The sequence below is a fragment of the Theobroma cacao genome, chromosome 6 (genome assembly GCF_000208745.1).
Source record: "Theobroma cacao cultivar B97-61/B2 chromosome 6, Criollo_cocoa_genome_V2, whole genome shotgun sequence".
Taxonomy (NCBI): Eukaryota; Viridiplantae; Streptophyta; class Magnoliopsida; order Malvales; family Malvaceae; genus Theobroma; species Theobroma cacao.
The window spans coordinates 2,654,219-2,677,953 of NC_030855.1; the positions used below are offsets into that span (position 1 = coordinate 2,654,219).

The 23,735-nt window shown below is 33.5% G+C and overlaps 2 protein-coding genes across 2 annotated transcripts; one reads left to right on the plus strand and one right to left on the minus strand.

Annotated features, from left to right (window-relative positions):
* On the plus strand, positions 4,259-18,863 carry LOC18595328 (protein TSS). The gene is made up of 23 exons (XM_007023226.2): positions 4,259-4,593; positions 4,707-4,768; positions 4,941-5,033; positions 5,138-5,210; positions 6,417-6,761; positions 7,429-7,493; positions 7,939-8,070; positions 8,821-8,862; positions 8,973-9,506; positions 10,229-10,383; positions 11,975-12,485; positions 12,746-12,808; positions 12,902-13,003; positions 13,218-13,535; positions 13,609-13,701; positions 13,818-13,919; positions 14,255-14,359; positions 14,806-14,939; positions 15,183-15,366; positions 15,488-15,619; positions 15,796-15,908; positions 15,995-16,076; positions 16,796-18,863. The coding sequence occupies exons 1-23, from the start codon at positions 4,524-4,526 to the stop codon at positions 18,461-18,463; spliced, it is 5,178 nt and encodes a 1,725-aa protein (XP_007023288.2). The 5' UTR covers positions 4,259-4,523; the 3' UTR covers positions 18,464-18,863.
* Positions 19,398-20,233, minus strand: LOC18595329 (mavicyanin). The gene is made up of 2 exons (XM_007023227.2): positions 19,981-20,233; positions 19,398-19,805 (listed from the first exon to the last, which is right to left on the minus strand). The coding sequence occupies exons 1-2, from the start codon at positions 20,156-20,158 to the stop codon at positions 19,465-19,467; spliced, it is 519 nt and encodes a 172-aa protein (XP_007023289.1). The 5' UTR covers positions 20,159-20,233; the 3' UTR covers positions 19,398-19,464.

Below are 23,735 nucleotides of genomic sequence, written 5' to 3' on the forward strand. Positions count from 1 at the left end.
ATTAAGTCAAATAGTCGTTGTTAAAAAATAAATTTACATAATGTTGCATTCGAACTTAAATTAGTTAATTAGCTTAAATAAATATGACTAAATAAAGTTAATTTAATTGTTTAAAAAAATTAATTAATTGTTTATTTGATAAGTTATATAATCAAGTAAAATATTAATCAACAACGTTAATTAAAGGATATGGATCTAAATAGAAAACAGAAAAATATAAATAATAATAATAATAAATAAATAAATAAATAATCTATGAAAAAAATGACAAATAATAATAAACATATAAATAAGGTGATAGATTATTAAACACATAATTGGATGTATTATGAACCACCTAAATCAACAAACGCGTGCATGTAGATATCATCATTTTATCTTGTCATAGCATGCCACATTTATCTTGCAAATAGTGCGGGAGTTCCGATGATAGAATTTCTCCGAGGAGCTTGTAGAGACGAGTTCTTCCGGGGATATCTCTAGGTGAGGAAAATTTCGAGACTTCACCAAAGCGTTGGGATGGTCTTCGAATGATTTTCCAATGAAAGATTGCCAACCCCATTATTTAAAATAAACAAGTCATGACATCATTTTACGTTTGCATCATGTGTATACGTAAAATCAAATAAAAAAATCAGTTGGCCAATTTAATAAAAAATTAGTTAATAAGCAAAGATTAAATCAAAAGTAGGTTATAATAGGATAACTTAAGATTAAATGGTACCGTTCGTGAAACGGGTGCCACGGAGGTGCTAACCCTTCTCCGTGCGTAACCGCACTCTCGAACCCATTTCTAAAAAAAAAACGTGGATCAGTTATCGTTCTTTCGACGGACCTAAAATTAATTTAGGACTTCGTCGATTAGAATCGGGTTAATAGGTGACCAATCACATCTAGATAAAAAAGATTGGTGGCGACTCCTAAACATTTAATTTTCGTCCGAGTCTGGCGGTCAGGTTCCCGGACCCGCACGTTACGACAAGTAAAACGACTGCTGAGATATTTTGATCGAATTGAATTTGAGATATATGCTTTTTTATATATTTTGGAAGTATTATTATTCTGTATTTTAAACTCCACAAACAAATTTAAAATATTATCATATATCTTTTTATTCATCCTTTTAATTTTTTAAATATACTCTAATAGTGTATGTGTCAACCCTCCAACTCTATTGGTAGAATTTAAAAACTTCATCGAAAGTGTATGGGATAGTTTTTTATTTTATAGACTTATTAATTTTAATATTATCATGCATTACACAAGCACACTTGTGGGGTTAAAATCAATACTTCTATGTTACTTGGATTGGAATTACCATCGCTTAATTTTAAGAGTTATCCGATAAAAAAAGAATCACTTAATTTAAAAACTTGATTACAAATTAACCTTATTAATTAACATAAAACAATATCAGTCAAATATTATAATTTTCTAATATTTTAAAGTATAAACCATTCATTCGATCATTTGTGTGAGTTATATAGTTTAGGGTTTATGGTTCGATGACCAGGTGTAAAACGTTTTGTAGCATTGATATTTAAGACGGAAAAACCTTTAACTTTGAAAAGGACTACCATCATCACCGTCATTGTCATAATCAAATGTATATGGTCTATAGTATGATTAAGATGTATTTATATGATTTCTAATTGGACAGTCTCAATTTCTCCGTATTGGAAACTTTTTTAGTTGGATATACCAATCAAGAGTCCTAACACGTTGTAGGATTCTCCCCTTTGTCAAAGCAATCAAATCCATTTTTGCCACCAACCACTCCCATTTAGTTTCCGCTTTTAACACCATTCACCTTTTTCCTACATGCACCACATGCTTTAAAACTGCCTATCTTAGCAACATTGTGGGTTGAACAATAGTTTACGCAACTTTTTCCCCATGCATGTGTTTTTATTAGGCCTATGACTTTGTGGGGGGTTGGCAACTCCTTTTGTCGTTATTTTCTTTGCCCATTGCATCGTGGTTCATGACTAAGTCATGAAAAGTTTGTCCATTTCATATTAGCATAGAAAAATCCATTCAAATAAAAAAATTCATTGGATTAATTAATTAACCAACATTATCTATATTACGTGTTTTGTTAACTTCTTCTTTGGTAAGATCATGAACCAACTCGTGAGTAGATAGAGAAACATAGTGAATTTGCCATCTTCCTAGTTGAAGTTTTAAGGTTTCAATATGCTATACGAATGATTAACGGAAATACGTATTAAGAAAATTATTTTGTTAAAATATTTAGGGTTTTAATATGCAGTACGAATAATTAACGGAAATATGTATTAGATAAATCACTTTTACAAAGTCAATTATAAATCTATCGAATAAAAAAAAATGCCACATCATTGAATTTGGCCACATCAATTCTTCTCTCCTGCTTAACCCTTTCCCCTCTCTAATGAATTTGGATACAATTTTTCTCCTCTCTCTAAGGATTTGTGGTCTCTCAGCGGAGGTGTTTGACTTGAATCAAGTCTAAAAGAAAATCCAACAATCGGTTAAACTATAAAAATTGTCAAGGTAGAGTCTTAATTACAAGAAAAATGCTCTTTTTTATTTGTTGTAATAATTATATTATAAATGTAGAAAATTAATTAATTTTAATAGTAAACTTTATTTGTTTATATAATTATTATAAAAAAAAAGTGTTAAGGTAGAGTTATAAAATGTGGTTAGGAATATAATAAAAGAATAAATAGCCTGTCACCCACATTAAAAAGGTCAGGGCTAAGGCAAAATGGTTAAGTTAGGCTTTTAGGTTGAGACGGAGAGGGAGGTGGTGTAGGAAGAAGCAAGGGAGAGTAATTAGGGGTTGCATTGATGAAATGGTAGTTTCACAAGTTTTTTCCGTCATAAGAAAGTGTATAGCTAGGGCCTAACACATAGTTTGCACCAATAACTTGAATGCCAAGGTATTGTATTTTTAGGAAATTAATTGGCGACCATTTCAATACTCCCCTCACATATAGGAATCATAGACTTATCACGTGTCATATCCCTTCATTGCGTCTATTTCGACCTCGTTGACACACTAGCACATGTTGAATCCGCTGGCACATTAGCATATGTTGAAGATGATGTAAAACACTCGTTGGCACACTAGTACATATTGAACCCACTACCACATTGGCATATGTTGAAAATGGTGTAAAACACTTAAATGTCTAAGCACTTAAATATCCAATTTCACTTTAATACATAATCGATGAGACTGTAGCAACTACCACGTAAGGCTTGTCTCTTCATTTGTAAGTATTATGGACCTATCTTGTGCTGAAGATAATGCAAATACATGCTATTCATGGCTACCTTATGGTCCATAAAGAATGGGGATGGTACTTACTTTGACACCATATTAAATTTTTTAGACAAACATTTAATTTAAAATTAATTGACTATAAATATAAAGACTCTTATTACATTTATATATAGGATATACTTCAAAATTAATAGATGTGAGATTTATTTTTTTATTATCACTTCAATACAAATTTTGCAGACAACTTCAAACATATATAGCCTTAACTACTTGATTTATCCATGAGATTTAACCATGAGATTTAACCATGTAATTAATCGTAGAAATTCAGAATTTTTTTTAAAAAATGTTATACCTTATAATATAACTTTCAAAATTTTTAAAATATTTGTATATAGTTAACTTTAATTACCTATTGAAAACAATATTTAAACATTGCCATATGAACTTTAAGGTAAAAAGATATATGGGAAAAAAATTGGAATATGGTATGATTGAAGTGACTAAATCCAAGCACTAATTACCACTTAAATGTGACAAAATAGGGATTTGAAGAATGAAGTCACGCCCACCCAAAGGTCAAGGTGGCCAAGATCCTTTAAGATCCCCTCTTAAATGTGCCAAAAATTAACACTCTCTTTCTCCTCTATGTAATCTTGCATAGTATACCCTAACCTTCATTCCCCATCCCATCCTGGCCTCAACCCCCAAGTGGGAAGGCGAAACCAACGTCTGATAAAACAAAGCTGCTCGGGCACGACCTGCAACCCACCAACAATCCTCCACTTGGCCTTCTCTCAACGGTCGTCTCCTTTTCCTTGCCCCACCAAAGCTCTTTTTTTTGTCCTAATAGGTGTTATAATAAGTTGGATGAGGGGGCACTTCTCAATCACATGGTGTTTGTCAATCTAGAAAGAGAAAAGGGGGTGGGTGGGCAAAGCAATCAAGCTTTTAGCAACAAGTAGAGGCTAGGATTGCTCACAAATCCATAACACTACTAAAAGGCCCTTATCTTATCATCTCCCAAACCTTTTCACAAGATTTCCTAGCTCCTCCCTTTCAAAGGAAAAAGGTATTTCCTTTTCTTGTCATCCCTCATCTTTCTCTTCTCTTCTTTCTGCATGTAGTCAACAGTTCAACACATTGCTGAGGGCTTTGAACTGAGGTTCTGCTGTAATTTCAGTGAAGTTGTTGAGTACCTGAACCTTTTTTTCCAAATACAACTGTTCTTAGAAAAGGGAGATAGAAGATGGCCCCAAGGTCTGGCAGGGGCAAGTCGAATAAAGCAAAAGCAGAGAAGAAGAAGAAAGAGGAGAAAGGTAAGCAAACTTTTTGATTTACAGTAAAGAAAGAATATCTCATGTTTCTGATACCCTTTTTTTCAGTTTGATTCTTTTGATTTTCCTATATATTTTTCTGGTTCTTTTGGCAGTTGTTCCAACTGTTCTTGACATTAATGTCATTACTCCTTATGAATCACAAGTTACACTCAAGGTATGCTTTGCTTTTCCTTTCTTTTTACTTTATATTTGTCTCCCCTTTTTTTCCCCTTCTTTTAAAGTACTATAATGATTGCGTTTCCCTTGAAAGCATTAGCATTTCTTCAATGGAATTAAACTGAGTACTAACAAGCTTAAATCACCAAATTATGGGAAATTCCTTGAAGGGTATCTCCACTGACAAGATACTTGATGTAAGAAGGCTGTTGGCTTCTCATGTGGAGACATGCCACCTTACAAACTATTCTTTAGCTCATGAGGTGAGCATCTCTTAACTTTCAATATGTTTGCCCAATAATTATTTAATCAATTGAACTGTAATGCAACTATTCTTTTTGGGTTTTATTTTTCTTTAAATGGTTAGGTCAAAGGGAAGAGATTGAATGACAGAGTAGAAGTTGTTACTCTGAAACCATGTTTGCTCAAAATGGTTGAAGGTAGGTTAAGCTCCTTAACCAAAAACTTAAACTGTGCTGTGATGGCCTTTCCTGGTAAGGGTTTGGTATACTTTAGTCAAAGATCGATCCCCTCCATTTGTTTCTTTGTCTCTATATGAAGGCAACTTACATAACAAAGCAGCTACTTGACACCTGAAGAATGGGTTCCTCTCTTAAAGATATTTGTTTATATTGAGTGGGGAGGAGGGGGGGACATGGAAAGAGGGGACAATATCACATGTAGCAGACAGACAAATCTTGAGTCAGGACCATTAATTAAATTATGCAACTTTCCTATTGAGAAGAGCAATGACAGAGGAGCTTGTCGTTTTGCTTTACCTTACAACCACCCCCGTAGATACCCTTTGCTTTAAATTTAATGAAGATTTTTGTCCAATATACATATAATAAATAATTTTTCCATGATCCCATTGTGGGCATTGAGCTGTTCATATTATATTAAACCATGGGTTAATCAGCTAAATATATACCATAAATTTCAGAAATTTATTTAGCCTTAATAATCGTATATCATATATTGGATGCCAGAGATGATCCCCTAGAGACATCCAATCTTCTTATTATCAGCTCATTGTTGGTTTATTGGTAGGACAATTGCATTAATTTTGGCACACTCTTGTATGTTCTAATCTACCTCCCTTTTGCATTTCAGTATTATAACTTTTATTTTATTATTATTGTAGGGAAATATCAAATTCCCATTTTCCAAATAAATATTTATGGTTACATTCATTAACTCATTTCATTTTGTTTGTTTTCTTGGATCTTATGAAATTATTATTCTTAGATCTCCCTCTTAATTTATTTAATATCATGAACCATACGGCTCAAATTATTTTTTAATTTATTTGTTTGTAAAATTGAAAATGACTTGAACTCGAGCGTATGAGGTTAAACTTAAAGTTTAGAAAATATTATTTTTCTTAGTTTTGATATAATTATTCTATAATTAAGACCTTAAAAATATTATTTTCTTTATATTTATTCAGAGGTTTATATTTTACTTTTATAAAATAAAAAATAAGTAGAAAAAGGACAAGCAAATCTGCAATTCTGCAAACTGACATTGTCTAGTCAAAATTAAAACGACACGTTGTACACGAGAGAACTAAATGTTTAAAAGGATAAATATTAAATTGCCCAAACAATTGTTTACTAATTTCAATTCCTGCCACTTTTACGCAGAGGACTACACCGAGGAAGCTCAGGCGGTGACGCACGTGCGGAGACTCCTCGACATCGTATCGTGCACCGCCAGGTTCTCGAGGCCCAAACGAATCCGATCACAATCAACATCAGCGTCGTCCGATTCAAAATCCAAAAAGATCAATGGTAGGGCACAGCAGCCTAACAACAGCACTCCTCCTCCTCCTTCGCCGTCCGATGGAGGAGTTGAACCGACACCACAAACGACGTCGGTTTCGGCGGCGGTCTCGGAGAGCATGGACATGGCCGCCATTCATCCTACCCCGAAATTATCGGAGTTTTACGATTTCTTCTCCTTGTCTCACCTCACTCCTCCCATTCTCAGTAAGTGCCATGTATATTTTATAATTATATATATATATATATATATATTTTTTCTTGCCAGACGTAGCGAGGGGAACGAGATAGAAAAATGGACGTATTTACTTTTTAGTTTTCCGAGTCTAAAATAAGCCATACTTAACATTTGTGTGTCTCTAGGAATATTTTGGGAATTGAGAAATGATCTTATAAATGTTGTTTACAGAGGTGCCAATCATCTGCTTGGAATAAATAAAATTAATATGTATGGACAGTACATTTAAATGTCATGGTTTACTATGTTTGAAGCCTTTGAAAAGGAATTAATTCTATAGTGTTCACTATACAATATTCAAATGAATTATATCATAAGATGCGGATTCATTTGCCAAAGGAAATGAATTCTATTGTAAAAATTTTGATACCAAAAATAGTTACTACAAAGGGAAGAAAACAAATTTAATTCTTTTAAATGAAGAAAGAATTTCAGTGCATTATTATTTGTTAGATTTAATTGAGTTGTACTTTCGAAACTTAAACTTGTAAGTAAGCAACAAAAAAGATGTAATTACTCTCACTCTTTTTTCCTTTTTTTTTTTGAGAAGAAATGTAATTTCTGTTTGTATTTTTTTTCAATTTTTTTAATTAATAAAGTTCTTTTTGTTAAATTTACTAAGTTTGACTTTTGCAGATTTAAGGAGATGTGACCCAAAGGATGTAGAAGAGAGGCGTGATGGAGACTATTTTGGAATGCAGGTATAATCTCACTCTGCATGCTAATATATTTTCTTAATGGCGATATACATTTGCATTTACTAGTACTTGCTACAATGTGTAAGCCTTGATATAGAGCATAAATTGTAGGTGCAATTGTTTCCCAAATATTGTTTGAGGCTTTACTGCTGCTCATGGTGATCGTTGTGGTTGATTCTTAATATTATAATAATGCATTGCAATGAAGTGGTGAAAATGTTCTTTCTTCTTTCTCTTTTGCTAAAACAAACTCATTTGCTCTATTTTGTTATTTTGACCTCTTAAGTCGTTGATAATTACTCTAGACAGTTAAATGATGATACTTTAATAGTGTTGTTCTTGTTGTATTTTAACTTACTTTCCTTTTCTGTATGCGGTTGATTTTGTTGATTTCATATTTCTCCTGCTACTGCTTTTACTGATATGGCAAATGTAATATTGTGTGCAGATAAAAATCTGCAATGGGAAGCTAATACAGGTGGTTGCATCAGTAAAAGGGTTTTATTCTTTGGGAAAGCATTTTTTCCAGAGCCACAGTTTGTTAGATCTTTTGCAAAATCTCAGTCAAGCCTTTGCCAATGTGGGTACCGTTTGTTTTTAATTGCTAAGCTTCCATGAACATCGCATATATATTGATTCAAACCAATTGCCAAATTAGACAAGGGTGAAGAAATCTCTGCTTGCTTTATATTGTTTGCAAAATTTAAATCTTGTTAAGCAGCTTCTAATATGTTCTGAAATTCTAGTGCCCCCCTTTTCTAGAGGGAAGAAAAAGATTGGTTATGTTTGTAAATGTTGACTTTGAATGTGGGTTGGTTTGGGTGAGATTTAGGTCCATCGTTTTATAGGCAGGTTGGTAGTGGTGATAAAATTTAACAACTCTAATTGGGTCAGGTTTGGTTTGGCTGAGTGTGTATTTTTCAGGTAGGATTCTAGTGAACAAAAATAAAATCTGATCAGACCTGACCCATTGCCATCCTTGATTGTCAACTATTGAACAGTGTTTTTATATTAACAGTTCATGCCAATATTTTGCGCAGCTTGTAAGTTGTGTCTGTTTATATGTTATCATAGATGAATACTCACATGCTTTTGATCTTAAGGGAAATACCTAAAGAGAAAGAGAAGTCTCACCATGTTGGCTTTTCTTCCACTATAAAATTTGGATCAACTTTGGTCAAGTAACGTAACAAATCTGTTAACTGACCAGTCTAAAGGTTGTTGTGGCATGACATGACTTTTTGTTGTAGCTATCCTGTCTTGCTTATTTGTTATATTAATTTGTTTAACCGGTCAATTTGTGATTGATATACTCTTGTAATTGATGCAGGCATATGAATCCCTTATGAAGGCTTTTCTAGAACACAATAAGGTAACCTTTTGTTTATTTACATGATAGGTTATTATACCTTGCAAAACATGACATCTTGAAAAGCAAGGTTTGCAAGTTCTTATGTTTCTTAATGCATTTTTTGCTTCCAGTTTGGTAATCTTCCCTATGGATTTCGTGCAAATACATGGCTTGTCCCTCCCCCTGTTGCTGAGTCTCCATCGAACATCCCCTCTTTTCCATCAGAAGATGAACTCTGGGGTGGTAATGGAGGAGGCCAGGGAAGAAATGGTGAATATGATCTTCGGCCATGGGCTACAGATTTTGCAATATTGGCTAGCCTTCCATGCAAAACTGAGGAGGAGAGGATTGTTAGAGATCGCAAGGCCTTTTTGCTTCATAGCCGATTTATTGATGTCTCAGTCTTTAAAGCTGTTGCTGCGATACAGCGTGTTATGAATTCCAGGTTAAATGCCAAGGACACTGTAAATTGCAATTCGAACTCAGTCCTTCATGAGGATCATGTAGGTGACTTGTCCATTATACTAAAACGTGATCTGGGAGATGCAAATTTTAAACCTGAGGTAAAAGTTACAGGCTGTCAATCATCTGACATGACTGCTGAGGAGATTGCTCAAAGGAATTTACTTAAAGGGATAACTGCAGATGAGAGTGTAGTTGTTCATGTAAGTCCCATTTCTCCATGCCGTCTACATCATTGTATTCTTTTTCTTCCTCTTCTTCTAATGAATTTTTAATTTGTTCCCAAAAAATGACCTAGGGCATTGGCTAGTTATCTCTGTCCCCCTCCCCCTCTTTTCCTTCTCCTCCCTCGTCTTTCTGAATATATGTTGTCCATGCTTTGCATGCTACTCCTTTGTCATCGTTATCATTCTTTGTTCTTTTTACTTCCACTGCATCTTCTTACAACAATCTGATTTGTCACCTGAGACTCACTTTGGTCACTTTTATTTCCCTCTCACCCCCTTCTTGCTTTGTACAAATATGTGTCTATGCATATCAGACCGTGTACTCATGCATAAATTTGTTCAGAAACAAATGTTATTATCATGTTCTAGTTTTTCCTGGAAATCTCAACTCAAAAATACCTACATCACCCCATTTCCCATGACAGAACCAATTAAAACCTTATTTTCACACTACTAGATGCTGGCATATGCTTTTTACTATCTCAATCAATATCCTCTTTGTTCTTCTCTTCCAGTGCCTCAAAACTAAACTCATCAACTGTCTTTTGTGTAGTCTGCTGATCTTTATCACATATGGCCAAACCTTGTTAGTTGGATGAAAATTCAAGATTATGTGTAATGGTAGAAGTTTCACTTCAAAAGCCTTTTCAAGTTCTAATTTGTTGCTTTCACTAAGCAACATAATAACCATCTTGCAGGATACTTCCTCATTGGGCACTGTCATTGTTAGACATTGTGGGTACACTGCAATTGTAAAAGTTGTTGGTGATGTGAAGAAGGAAAAGTGTGACGCTAAGGACATTGAAATTGATGATCAACCAGATGGAGGAGCTAATGCTCTTAATATTAACAGGTTTGTACCGTCAGCCGATGCTCTCATTTTTATGTCATGCATATTGCACACGATTGCTAGTTGGATCCTTTGGTAGGGCTTGATAGTGGCATGATTACTTTGTTCTCATTACCTTCCGCATTGTATTAATCATGGTCCATTATGTATAATTGTTGCCATCCATTCTGTTTAACTAAGCTTTATAGTTGCTTGCTATCTTCTAGGGTCTCTAATTGAAATGAGACATCAACGCTTTTCTGCCATGAGAAGACAATAAAACAGGATGTCAATTGATTTTCTCAAGTGAGGGAAGTCTTATATTTGAAATTAAGAATTTGATGAATGGACAAAATAATACAAAATGAGTGCATGCAAAAGACATTCCATCTGTTGAGTGGTTTTTGCACAAGTCGAGTAGGTTTTGGGGATTTCTTGTGGCCTTATATAGACTTGGCAATTTTAGACACATGTTAACACGACACGGGAAGACACGGGGTTAAACAGGTTTGGGTTTAACCTTAACGTGTTTCGTGTTTAATCGTGTCTGACACATTAAGGCACGAAATTCATGTCTTAACGTGTCAAACACGAGTAACACGTTTAAAACACATTTAAACACGTTTAATTAATCGTGTTATCATGTTTAAATGTATAAACGTGTTTAATCGTGTTATTGTGTTTAAACGTGTATACATGACACATTTATCAACTTGTTAAAAATTAATAGTCAAAGACTGCTTTAACCTTATTTAAATAATTTTAAACAATTATTCTAGTAAGATTTTAAATTTAATAAAGATAATAATGTAATTATGTCATAACCAAACTCTAATTTTAAATTTTATTTTATTATATTTGATGTTATTGTTATTTCGTTTTGTAATAATTGTTTTTATAATTATCGATTTTAAATTTAAATAATAAAATTATATTTAATTGTAAATATTTTTATTTAATCGTGTTAAATGTGTTATTAATTGTGTCGTGTCATAGATTGACACGTTTAACAAACGTGTTAAACGTGTCGTGTCGTGTTACACGGTTATGAAATGTATACATGTACGTGTTTCAGATTTTAGACATGAATATTATTCATGTCGTGCTTGTGTTTAACCTTAACGTGTTTCGTGTCTAATCGTATCTGACACGTTTAAGACACGAAAACACGAATTGCCAGGTCTAGCCTTATATTTATTTTGAGCCTTTTCCATTGCCAATTCGTTTTGGGGTGGTAGCTTAACATGTTATCAAGAGTCTAGGTTATTGGTTCCTCATTTTTTGTTTGTTATTTGTTATCTTATTTATTGGCCTACTTTTGTTGTCCACGTGGTAAGCGCACTTCTTTCAGTTGTTAGAATTGGGCTATGTGTGAGGGAGAGTGTTAAGTTGTGTTATATTGAAGGTTTTGTTATGGCCCCATATTGAAGTTCTCTCCAGTTATTGCCAATTGGTTTTAGATTTGTTGCATAATGACCACTAACAGCATTGTCCTAATAAATTAAAAGGGATGTACTATTGATCCATCTGCTTTGCTAAACTTCCATGATTTACTATGTTTTACCTGAAAACAATAAGGCCACTATGTAGTGATTAAGTATTGAATTTATTGCAGCCTAAGGGTTTTACTTCACAAGTCATGCACTGCAGAATTAACTGGAGGAGGACAGTTATATCAATCCAATTTGAATGATTCAGAAGCTTCTAGATGTCTTGTCCAGAAAGTAATTAAAGAGAGTTTGACCAAACTAGATGAGAAGTCAGTTGCTCCTGAAAGGTCTATAAGATGGGAACTTGGTTCTTGTTGGGTGCAATATCTACAAAAGCAGGAATCTTCAATGGATGGTAATTCAAAAGGCCCTGACAATGATTGTGAGGCTGAACCTGTTGTCAAAGGTCTTGGAAAGCAATTTAAATTTTTAAAGAAAAGGGGTAAAAAACCAAGTAATGTAACTAGCTCAATTGACAAGGAAAAGAACGATTCTGAGTCTTGCAGTATGGATGTGAAGTCTAATCTAGGTCACCAAAGCAATGGTGAATCCAGCAGTGAATTGGAATTGAAGAACCTGATTTCTAAAGAAGCCTACTCACGTCTTGAAGAAAGTGGAACTGGTCTTCACTTAAAGGTTTCTGGTCGCATTCTTCATTTTTCCTTATATTTACTTGTTAGTTTTTACTCAAAGTTTTTCATGCATTCCCTGTGCTGTTAGTTTTTACTCAAAGTTTTTCATGCATTCCCTGTGCTGTATATTTGTGTGGTTTTACATGGATATTCTTCGTGCAATCCATACGTTTATTATTTTCTTTATAACTATTATTGTTCTTGTGGTATTAATATGTTTTCTTGTATTTTGAACTCACTCTTTCAGTTTGCTTCTTGCAACAGTCAGCTGATGAGCTCGTTAAGATGGCATACAAGTATTATGATGACATTGCTTTACCAAAGCTGGTACTATTCAATCATCCATGCTGTTATGTTTCAAAACACTGTTCTTTTTGGGTTTTGTGCACAGTTCATGAACCAACTCTTATACTTTATTAGGTAACAGACTTTGGATCACTTGAACTTTCTCCTGTTGATGGCCGTACACTAACTGACTTCATGCATTTAAGGGGACTACAGATGCGCTCTTTGGGTTGTTTGGTGAGATAATTCTCTCTATACAATTGGTTCTCTTGGATATCCTTTTGTGCAAGTGATTATTATTCTTCTGGAATCCATGCTTATTGGCATAGTCTTCAAGTAATATTTTAATTTCCTAAGAAATGCAGTTTTATCCTTGAAAAATACTGAATAACACACACTTAGAAGTACAATTTGCTGTTTTTGTTGACTCTGATGTCATTGTACAAGTCAGGTTGAACTTGCTGAGAAGCTACCTCACATACAATCACTTTGCATCCATGAAATGGTTACTCGAGCTTTCAAACATGTACTTAAAGCAGTTGTTGGATCTGTTGACAAATTTGAGGACTTACCTGCTGCTATAGCTTCATCCTTAAATTTCTTACTTGGAAATAGTGGAGGGGAAGACAATGACCAAAATGCAAATGATGACTATTTTCTAAAACTGGGGTGGTTAAGAAAGTTTCTTGCTGCAAAATTTGGTTGGACACTGAGAGATGAGTTCCAGCATTTAAGAAAACTATCGATTCTTCGAGGACTTTGCCATAAGGTACTATCTATTGTTGACTGCTTTCAGTTTCTGAGTGTGTCAAAGGCTGAGTTTTACTGATTTTTTTTCTCAGATTGGGTTAGAGTTGGTTCCTAGAGATTATGATATGGAATGCCCAGAACCCTTCAAGATGTGGGATGTTATTAGCATGTATCCTGTCTGTAAGGTGGATCTCTATCTCTCTCTCTCGTCCAAGTTCTTTTTCTAGTTTCATTGTTATTGTGTCAATGAGCCAGCTAGTTGGATTCAATATAACCATGCTCGTCTTGTAATTATTTACAGCATGTAGGATGTTCTTCTGCTGATGGCCGAACATTGTTAGAGTCATCCAAGATTGCTCTTGATAAAGGAAAATTAGAGGATGCGGTTAATTATGGGACCAAGGTATTTTCCCATTCAATCTATTATTACAATTAATTCATATGTCCTATGTTTAGTAAAGGAGAAGGGAAGAGAAAGGAAGTGATAAGATTTTTATCTTGTTTTATTTTATATTTCCTCTTGTTTGGTTTAAAATTGAGAAGGAAAGCAATCAAGAGCAACAGAAAGGAAAATCTCTTCTCCCTCTTAGGCCTTCCAAAAGTTTTCTTAGTGGCTCTCTCTCTCGCTGTCTCTTTCTCTAAACTAAAAGAAAAAGGAACAAGAATAGAGCAGTAATCGATCAAGTGCTTTCTTAATGCATCTATAGTAAGAGAAAGGATTTTTACTTGCTTTTGAAGGCATTGGCAAGGATGATAGCTGTATGTGGTCCCTACCATCGAACTACTGCAAGTGCTTACAGTCTTCTTGCTGTGGTTCTCTACCATACAGGAGATTTCAACCAGGTATCAAAACTTTCTATTATATGTCAGCTTAAGATATAGGAAACTGAATTCAGTTCACCAGTCTCCTTTTAGAGAAGGATGAAAGAAAAGGAGAAGGTGAGAGATTTTCCGAGTATCATTCACATGTTCCTCTGCTTGTATCATAGAAAAGTAAAATATAGAGTGGGGTTTTTAAACTCAGTTTCATAACTATAGCTACTTCTTTTATATATTGTTAAACCCAAATTTGCCTTTACAAGACTGCTTACTTGAGAAACTATATCTTTTAAGCAGTTATGCAACTCAGATAATAGGTTATCATTTTAAATGAAATTGTTTGAAATTTTTATCCATTGTAGTCATCTAGACCATTTATGCCATTCAGTCTAATCTTGTCTATTAAGTTTAACTAAACTGGGTATAACTGAGAAAATTTATAATCTAAATTGTTTCTTCTTCTTGTTTAGGCAACTATATATCAACAGAAAGCTTTGGATATTAATGAGAGAGAGCTTGGTCTTGACCATCCAGATACAATGAAAAGCTATGGTGATCTTTCTGTATTTTATTATCGGCTTCAGCACATTGAAATGGCTTTGAAGTGAGTTGGAGATTATTCTGGTTTAGTTTGCATTTAATTTCCAAAATGCTTCTATTTGTGCTTTCATTCTATAATTCTTAGCGGCAATCAATAGCACTGCTAAGAGTGATATTTCTTGCGATTTTCCTCTATAGTCCCTTTTCTTGCTTGATTATGGTGACTCTAATAGTATAGACTTATGCAGCTTAATTCTTTCTTTCCTTTCTTTTTGCTTTCTTGACAACTTTAATGCATTATTGGCAGATATGTAAACCGTGCTTTATTCCTTCTTCACTTTACCTGTGGATTGTCTCACCCAAACACTGCTGCAACATATATAAATGTGGCTATGATGGAAGAAGGCATGGGAAATGTTCATGTTGCTCTCAGATATCTACATGAAGCTCTTAAGTGCAACCAGAGACTATTAGGAGCAGATCACATACAGGTCTCTCTCTTGTCTGTCTTTGTTTATCTCTCTAAGTCTATGCATATGTTCGTCTATCAACAAAATCATACACGTTTAATTTCTCATAGCCTAATCCTTTTATTTAATTTCCTCCTGACAGACAGCTGCAAGCTATCATGCCATTGCCATTGCTCTTTCATTGATGGAAGCATATTCTTTAAGTGTTCAACATGAGCAAACTACACTCAAGATACTCCAAGCAAAACTTGGACTAGATGACCTTCGTACTCAGGTAAATCATGACTGTCTATACCAATTGGCAAGGCAATTTTGTGCACCTTTGGCCATTCCGTTGCTTGAGGTGTTTATTGAGATCCACAATCAAAAAAGTTGAAGTTTAAAGTGAAGGATTATTTTTCTTCCTATTATCATTGCTAAACTATTTATGAACTGCTTTTTCTTTTGAAGGATGCTGCTGCTTGGCTTGAATATTTTGAATCAAAAGCTTTAGAACAGCAAGAAGCAGCACGAAACGGAACTCCAAAACCAGATGCATCCATTGCAAGCAAAGGTCATCTTAGGTATTAATATGGTATTCCCAGCTTACTAGTTATTCAATTATATCATTATTTCTTGCGGTGCCAAAACCTTTGATCATTTATTGCAGTGTATCAGATCTCCTCGATTACATTAGTCCTGATCAAGATTCTAAAGGAAGTGATGTACATAGGAAGCAGCGACGTGCCAAGGTACTAGATTTTTCTGGCTAAATTGTCATAAGTCTTAAAAAACAATCATGAAATTGCTGTGAAGTGATTTTGTTTCAGATTATTTGATCCTCCACTTATAAACAATGTTTGGTTTAATAATGAGCTATATATATCTGAGGATTTAATCTAATTGGCTGGGGCCTCTTTGGATAGCAAAGATTGGGCCTGCTAACTGAAATGGGTGGAGCATTTCACTGGAAAGCAACTAGATAGTGTGACAGCTCTGATAAGTTCAAGTCAAACAGCCAAAGCATTTTATATCCCAAACATTGCTCTGGGACTAGTGCAAGTGACATTTCTTTGGTGCTTAGATTGACAGTAACAAAACAAAGAACCATTTCAAACACCAAGGTAGATATTATTTTGACCTGCTAACTCAAAAGATCTCGTCATAAAGAATCCAATAAGATCTTTATTTGAAAAAGTCCAAGAGCCAACAACGACCTTATTTGGTTGAGTGACATTTAACTAAGAGCGTAGAACATTTTGCTCTTTCTTGAGCATGAGGTTGTCTTTGAAGTTTTTAAGAATTTTCTTGTTACAATCTTCTATTGGTGTATCCATATTTGGTTTACTTGCTGATCTTTACATTCCATTCTGCCTCTTTCACTTCTGTAGCTCAGAATTCTTTTATCTCACCCTTCTTTATCCTGCTCAACTTTAATATTCGACATTTTTTGCTTTTAAAAATTTGGCAGGTACTACAGATCAGTGATAAAACCCATGATACACACCATCACTTAGTAACAGATAGTGCTGCACTCCTTGATGTCTCAGAGAAAACTGTTGGTACTGCAGATAGTAATGGAGTAGGAATGGTGGCTTCCATTCATTCTGAGGAACCAGAAGAAACTGATGATATTACTAGAATTGAGCCAACAACCACAAGTGAAGTTGTTGAAGAGACAACTACCGATGAAGGGTGGCAAGAAGCCAATTCGAAGGGTCGGTCAGGAAATGCTGCTGGGAAGAAGTCTGGAAGGAAGCGTCCAGTTCTTGCAAAGCTCAATGTAAACAGTTCTGAATATTCAAATGTTAGAGAGAGTGGCTCTAGGCGAGAAATTATTTCACCTTTGAGAAAAACAGCCTCCAAGAACATTATAAAAGAGGTGTTGCCAGCAAAGCAAACAAAGTCCCATAGCTTGAGTCCTGGAGGGAATTCAGTTAGTTTACAAGCTTCTGTTTCCAAAGTTTTCTCCCCTCCGGCAAATCTCAGTGCCATTGCTTCAAAATCTCTTTCTTACAAGGAAGTAGCTGTAGCACCTCCAGGTACAGTTCTAAAGCCATTACAGGAGAAGGTAGAAGAACAAAATGAGGAAAAAACTGAACAGCAAAATGAGGAAAAAACTGAACAGCAGATGTGCACCATCCCACCTGAGACACCAAAGGTGGATGTTGGAAACAATATCTCTGTTGATGATGTAGCAGAAGATGATGATGAAAATGAAGGAACTCATGATAGTGAAAATCAATCAGAAGAAACTGCTACTGAATTTGATAAGGCAGCTTCTTCTAATCAGGAAAAGCCTGGAGAAACAAAGGGGAGTAAGCTATCAGCATCAGCTGAACCATTCAGTCCTGGAGCACTCTACATGAACCCTCAAATAAGTTCAGTTGCAGTTACCAGTGTTTATGATGTAACAGCCAGTCAAAGCATGCTTGCAGAGCCTGTTGGGCCTCCAGTTGCTGCTCGAGTTCCTTGTGGACCCAGGTCACCATTATACTATAGAAACAATCATTCTTACCCCATGAAACATAGCTTTCTGAGATACCAAGCTCCTATTATGGAACAAAGTGGGTTTGGACCTCCCACAGTTATGAACCCGCATGCACCGGAGTTTGTACCCAGCAAAGTTTGGCACATGATACCCGGAACTGCTGATTCACGTGTCTCAGATGAGTTAAACTCTTTGAATGAAGCTAAGAACACAGAAGTGAAGGAAGTTGATGAGAAGTTCATTAAGGAAGTTAAAGATTCTAAGATGAAAAAGAGCAGCTCTGAGGAGAAATCAGAGCTAGCGAGGCAGATTTTGCTTAGCTTCATTGTCAGGTCAGTCAAGCAGAACATGAATCCTGCCAGTGAGCCTGCAGTAAGTGACAAAAGGCATAACCGTACTGAAAATTCTTCAGATGCAGTTACAAATGACAGTGCAATTATAAAAATCCTTCATGGCCATGAAGGAAAGGACTTGGATTCTCAACCCAGTAGCTGTGAAGAACCTAAAGCATCAGATGTAAATAAAAAGAAAACCGGGGATGGCGAAGGCTTCATAGTAGTAACGAAACGGAGAAGAAACAGGCAGCAGTTTACAAATGGAGTAACAGGGCTATACAATCAGCAATCAATCTGTGCTTCTGTAAGATGAAGAGAGATGCTGAGCCAAAACGCGGAAAATAACAAGGAAAGTGTTACCCTTTTTCAATGTTTACGGTTTTATTTATTAGCAAGGCAGAAATGGATGGAAAAGCAGTTTTAGAGAGAAGTTTGGTCAAGCTGGTCTGAGTTCCTATTTGTTATGAGATCCGCTTGGTATGTGCTAATAATCTCTGTAAAGTGGTTCTGAGATTTTGTTTGATCAATAAATTGGCCAATTGGTAGTTTTTGTATTTTCTTTTTTGTAATTTAAGTCAAATAAGCTCTTATGATTAATAGTTGAATAATTATACAATAAAGGGTAAAGAGATTTACCCACTCAAGACTTTATCTTGCTATTTGCAGCTGTATGGATACTAAAAAGTTAGAATATGTTTCAAGCACTTGCTCAAGTTCTTTTGGGGTTTGAAGCATAATTCCCCTTATAATTCAATTTGGGAGTTAATGCTAAGTAGTGGAGTTTCTCTTTTCATTTTTTTCATTTTTTTATAACAGTAGATATGGAAATTAGGCACAAGACATCCTTTACAGGCAGAAACAATGTGCATATACCAACAGTATTACTAAAATTTGAAGCATCATATTGTAAGACTTTTTTTATCACCTGATTATTTTTAAAAAAATATTCATATCCAATAAACAAGATATGAAATTAAGTTGGAGTAAAAATATAAAATAAAAAACTTGGAAAAAAAAGTTAATATGCATGTATCAAATATACATCCATACCTAAAGTCCAAAAAACATAACTCTTCTTTAGAATATTTGATAGAATTTTCATCCAACAAGGCTAAATCGAGTTAGATATATAGGTGAAAATTGAAATTAATGATTTGTTGTAATTCTAATTAAAATCCATACACTTATAAATTCAAAGCTTAAGCATTATAGGCCACCAAATAAACCCAAGAGGAGAAATAATTTCATAAAGATCATATTTAGTCTTGATTGCCATGTGCTTCAACATGTAATATTAGAACAAACGGTAGCCCCCTAAACCAGCAGAAGGAAGAATGGGAGGGTGGCAGCAGCGACGACCATAACCACGCAGCTGAGCTTGGAAGCATGGAGAGATGGAGCAACGTTACTAGCCAGAGGAGTTGGAGTGGGGTTTTGAGGCGAATTGGCTGCTGAGTTAACAGTGATGTGAAGCTTCATACCAGCTTGGCAGTGGCCTGGAAAACCACACAAGAAATAGTACTCGCCTGAGCTTTTCAGGGTGATATTGTCGGAGCCGTCTACGTACGTCGCAATCGGATTGTCTGGGTTGCATGACTTGAAATCTTCGACGTTCACTTGCTTCACGTTGTGGAATTGGGTGTTGTACTCGAAAACTACAGCCATAAAACCATTAAATCACAATCATAATACATATATATATATATATATATATATGTACATATACATATATATATATACACATACATACATATACATATATATAAATGAATTAAGGCACTGCTTGAACAAGAAAGTGAAGGGGAAAGGTTGGACCAAGGAGAGGCTTACAAAGGGTATCACCAACGAAGAACTTGTTGGTAGCAGCCCAGTCATGGTAATCTTGGCCATTGCCCAAGATTGTCCAACCAGCTGAGTCGCCAACCTTGTAGACAGCAGCCATTGATAACCCACGAAGAGCCACCATTATCATCATGAAAAACACTACTCCCCTCTTTGCCAGAGCCATGTTTCTGAACAGAGAGAGCAACTTCCTCAGAGATTCCAATTAATTTATCAAAGAAATATTGGAGAGTAATGTTCTGAATTAGGGTTAATACCCTCCTTAACCCCTATTTATAATGATGGTCCTTGTTAGGGAATAAATGCATGAGCTTGACTTGTTATTGAAGAAACTTTTCAATTTAATTAATTGCTATGAGATTTCCTCCTAAATAAAAAACTTTCTTTTTTTTTGGTACAAAATAAATAAAAATTAAAGAAAAAGAAAAATAAAGGTAAAATTATAAGGCATTATGATTTAAAATTTGCATCGGTATAACAATTACTGATTTTCATATTCTTTCGTATCTTTTTATACAACTTATAATTTAATAATTCAACCGTTAGATTTGATATTCTGTTTATATTGATCATATATATAGAAGTTCAAGTTAATAAAAAATGACTAATTGTTTCGTTAATATTGTAAAATTATATATAATGATATGGGGCAAAAGATAATATATCTGATATATACGATTTACACATATATCGATGTAATATACAAAGTAAAAGACGATATTACGAAAATTTACATGCAAGATAAAGTAGAAATCAGAAAAGGATGCCTCTCATTGTGTATGCTAATATCACATGTATCAAAAAGTAATCGTTTAATCCAATTTTGAATCGTCTTTAAATTTGTATATGTTCAATTTATAACTAGCATACTATTCTATACATTGGAATAAAAAAATATTTGGTTCGTGTACTGAATAATAATCTTTAATAGATTGTAAATTAATGGTTCCTTTAGTGAAATATTAACTATATAAGAAGTTAAAACATTGTGATGACTAGCAAATCTTTATGTTGGTGTAAACACTTGATTCTCATCACAAATGATTTAAACCTAAATTCTTATGAAACCCTAATTTCTATGACTTTTGAGAGTCATCTTTTAATATGACGAGACTGGTTAATTGATACAGCTTTGAGTTTGTTTAAGAAATTAGGATGGATACTTTCTTCAATGAGGGGATATATATGGTTAAAGGTTAATAAATTACTATTTTAGGAAATATTTTTTCATTTAATACGTTATTCTCACCAAATTTAAGAAAAAATAATATATTAATTACGTATTCTTTAATACAATACCACCTTAATTAATGTCGATAGACGATAATATTTCCCATTTATTAAAGGGGGGAGTTAACTCTATCAAAAAGATACAAAGAACAATAAAAATTAAGGTAAAGTGAAATTGGTGAAGTTCCCCAATTAAAGATAATTACATGATAATTGAAAATAAAAAAGTGATAGTTATTTATATATACAAAATTTGAAAAAAAAAATCTGTTTCAATATTTTATTTAAATAGATGCTTGAAGTGAAAATTATGATAAATTTATTCTCCTTTCATCTATTATTGGCCAAAATTTTGTATGAATGTAATATCTATTTTCAATTTATTTTTCGTATTATAGATCTATTCATTGAGTTTTATAAATTAATAATCATTTTGATTTAATTAAATTACCTTTTTAGTCATTTAATTTTTGAAAATTTCCTGCGTTGATCATTCAATTTTGAAAAATAATATTTTGGTCGCCAACATTTATAAGTGTTATTATTTTAACTACTCAATTGTTAAAAGAGAAAGTACATGAAAAGGGTTTATATATAACTTGAGAGAGAGCATCTTAGAGGAAATGTGTTGAACTTTTCATGTGTCCCAAATGAATTATGAAGACTCCTATATATATCAAGTACGTAGAAGTAGATGCTTAGAAACAATTAGCGAGAAAATATTTATTGAACATTATGAGAAGATCAAATTCATCATACAAAGAACACATTAGCCCACTACTTATACTGGGGTAATGGGTGGCTACGTACTTAAGTGTAATGATATAGTGGAGCTCAATGACACTAAATATTGTCATTGTTTCATTAAAATAGGAAAAAGGAAGAAACACTTGTATTTCAAGCAAAAGTGAAGAAAAAGACCATTCAACTACTTTCATATATACGAGTCACCAAGCCAATCACTTTAATTTTTTTAAGAAAATTTAAAAAGAAAATAGTGTTTTAATTAAAAAGAAAATAGTATTTTAATTAATCTCTCAACTACTTTAAAAAAAATAGAGTTTTAAAAAGTAAAAAAAGAAAATTTTATTTTGAAAGAAAACAAATTAATTTAAAAAGTACATTTTTTTTCCCTTGATATGTAAAAAAATTGATTTTTTTTTAAAAAAATGAAAAAAACATGTGTATCATTAATCTTATATTTATAATTACAATTTTTTTAATTTTATATAATTTTATCTATTAAGTTGATTTCGCTTAATTTGTGACATCAAATTTAATAAAAAAATTTTGTTAATCACATAAATACATGCAATAAGATAACTCTTTTGCCTCCTTATATTAGACCTAAATGCAAGGTAAATTTCCAAATCATATATAACTAAGTTCTATGCCCACCTTCAAAATTCAAAGGTAATTTGCACTTTTTTCCTCCCCCTTTGAGCCAAAGTCAACAAAGGGTACCATACATCTGATAGGATTTTACATTATAATTATACATGGTATTTCTTTTTGTCCTGAATGACAATTTGATCATAATATGATGCTTTTAGAATTAAGTAATGCCATGTGAGTATGTCAATCACACCTTTTTATCATATCATCAAAATGTATCACATCAATACTAATGTAGTCTCCTTTACCAGTAAAATTGAATGTTGTTAAGAGAAAAAATCAAATTGAAGTAATTCTCAAAATCAAGTGATTAAATTATTTAGATTTTAAATATATGGGTTAAATTGGACAAAATCAATGGATATAAGGACTCATCATATACTTTCACCTAATTATTGAGTGAGGGTGGGGAGGGATATTAGTATTTGGCTTATGATTTTGAATTAGTTTATGTTACCTTTTTGTAAATAAAAAAGTAGACATAATTTAGATTAACCTTAATGAAAAGTGAAGCAGATACATGTGTCTTGTCTTCGATAATTAATTACTCTTCAAAGCCTAAAATTCAAGTTTATCATTTTTATATACAAATAAAGAGAGATAAATAAACTATATATGCTAAATTATTTGAAAATTTAATTTTAACTCGTTACTGTTTAATTTGAAAAAATGGGAAGTCTCAACCATTTATAAGTTTAAATTTTTTTAATTTTCTTCCAGATTTGTTCGATTAGAGGTAATACAATTTATGACAAAAGGTTAACTTAATAAAATATGTAATATCCACGCTTCTAAACTTTCTAACATTCCTTACCTACTTGGTATAGGATTAAAACAATTTGTTTAAAATGCTTGACATGAATCCTGAACTGATACTAAAATAATTGAAAACCATATGAAAAGCAAAATATTGAAGCTACTATAATTCAAATAAATTTGGGTTTATCAAACCAAGATGAAAAAATATACTAATAACTAGACTTAGCTATTTTGTATACAATACAACACGAACATGGTACGGATTTAAGCGAGTTTGAGTTTAGGATTATTATGTTTCATGTACTAATCATGTCAACACGGTTAAGACGCAAATACATCTTAATCTTGTTAATCACGCT

Bases quoted from the DNA above. Each gene is read 5' to 3' on its own strand.
- LOC18595328 (XM_007023226.2), top strand. From the start codon at position 4,524: ATGGCCCCAAGGTCTGGCAGGGGCAAGTCGAATAAAGCAAAAGCAGAG. The intron at 8,863-8,972 runs GTAACCTTTTGT...TTTTGCTTCCAG, and splicing joins CTTTTCTAGAACACAATAAG to TTTGGTAATCTTCCCTATGG. The intron at 10,384-11,974 runs GTTTGTACCGTC...AATTTATTGCAG, and splicing joins AATGCTCTTAATATTAACAG to CCTAAGGGTTTTACTTCACA.
- LOC18595329 (XM_007023227.2), bottom strand. From the start codon at position 20,158: ATGGCTCTGGCAAAGAGGGGAGTAGTGTTTTTCATGATGATAATGGTG. The intron at 19,806-19,980 runs GTAAGCCTCTCC...TTATGGCTGTAG, and splicing joins CTTCGTTGGTGATACCCTTT to TTTTCGAGTACAACACCCAA.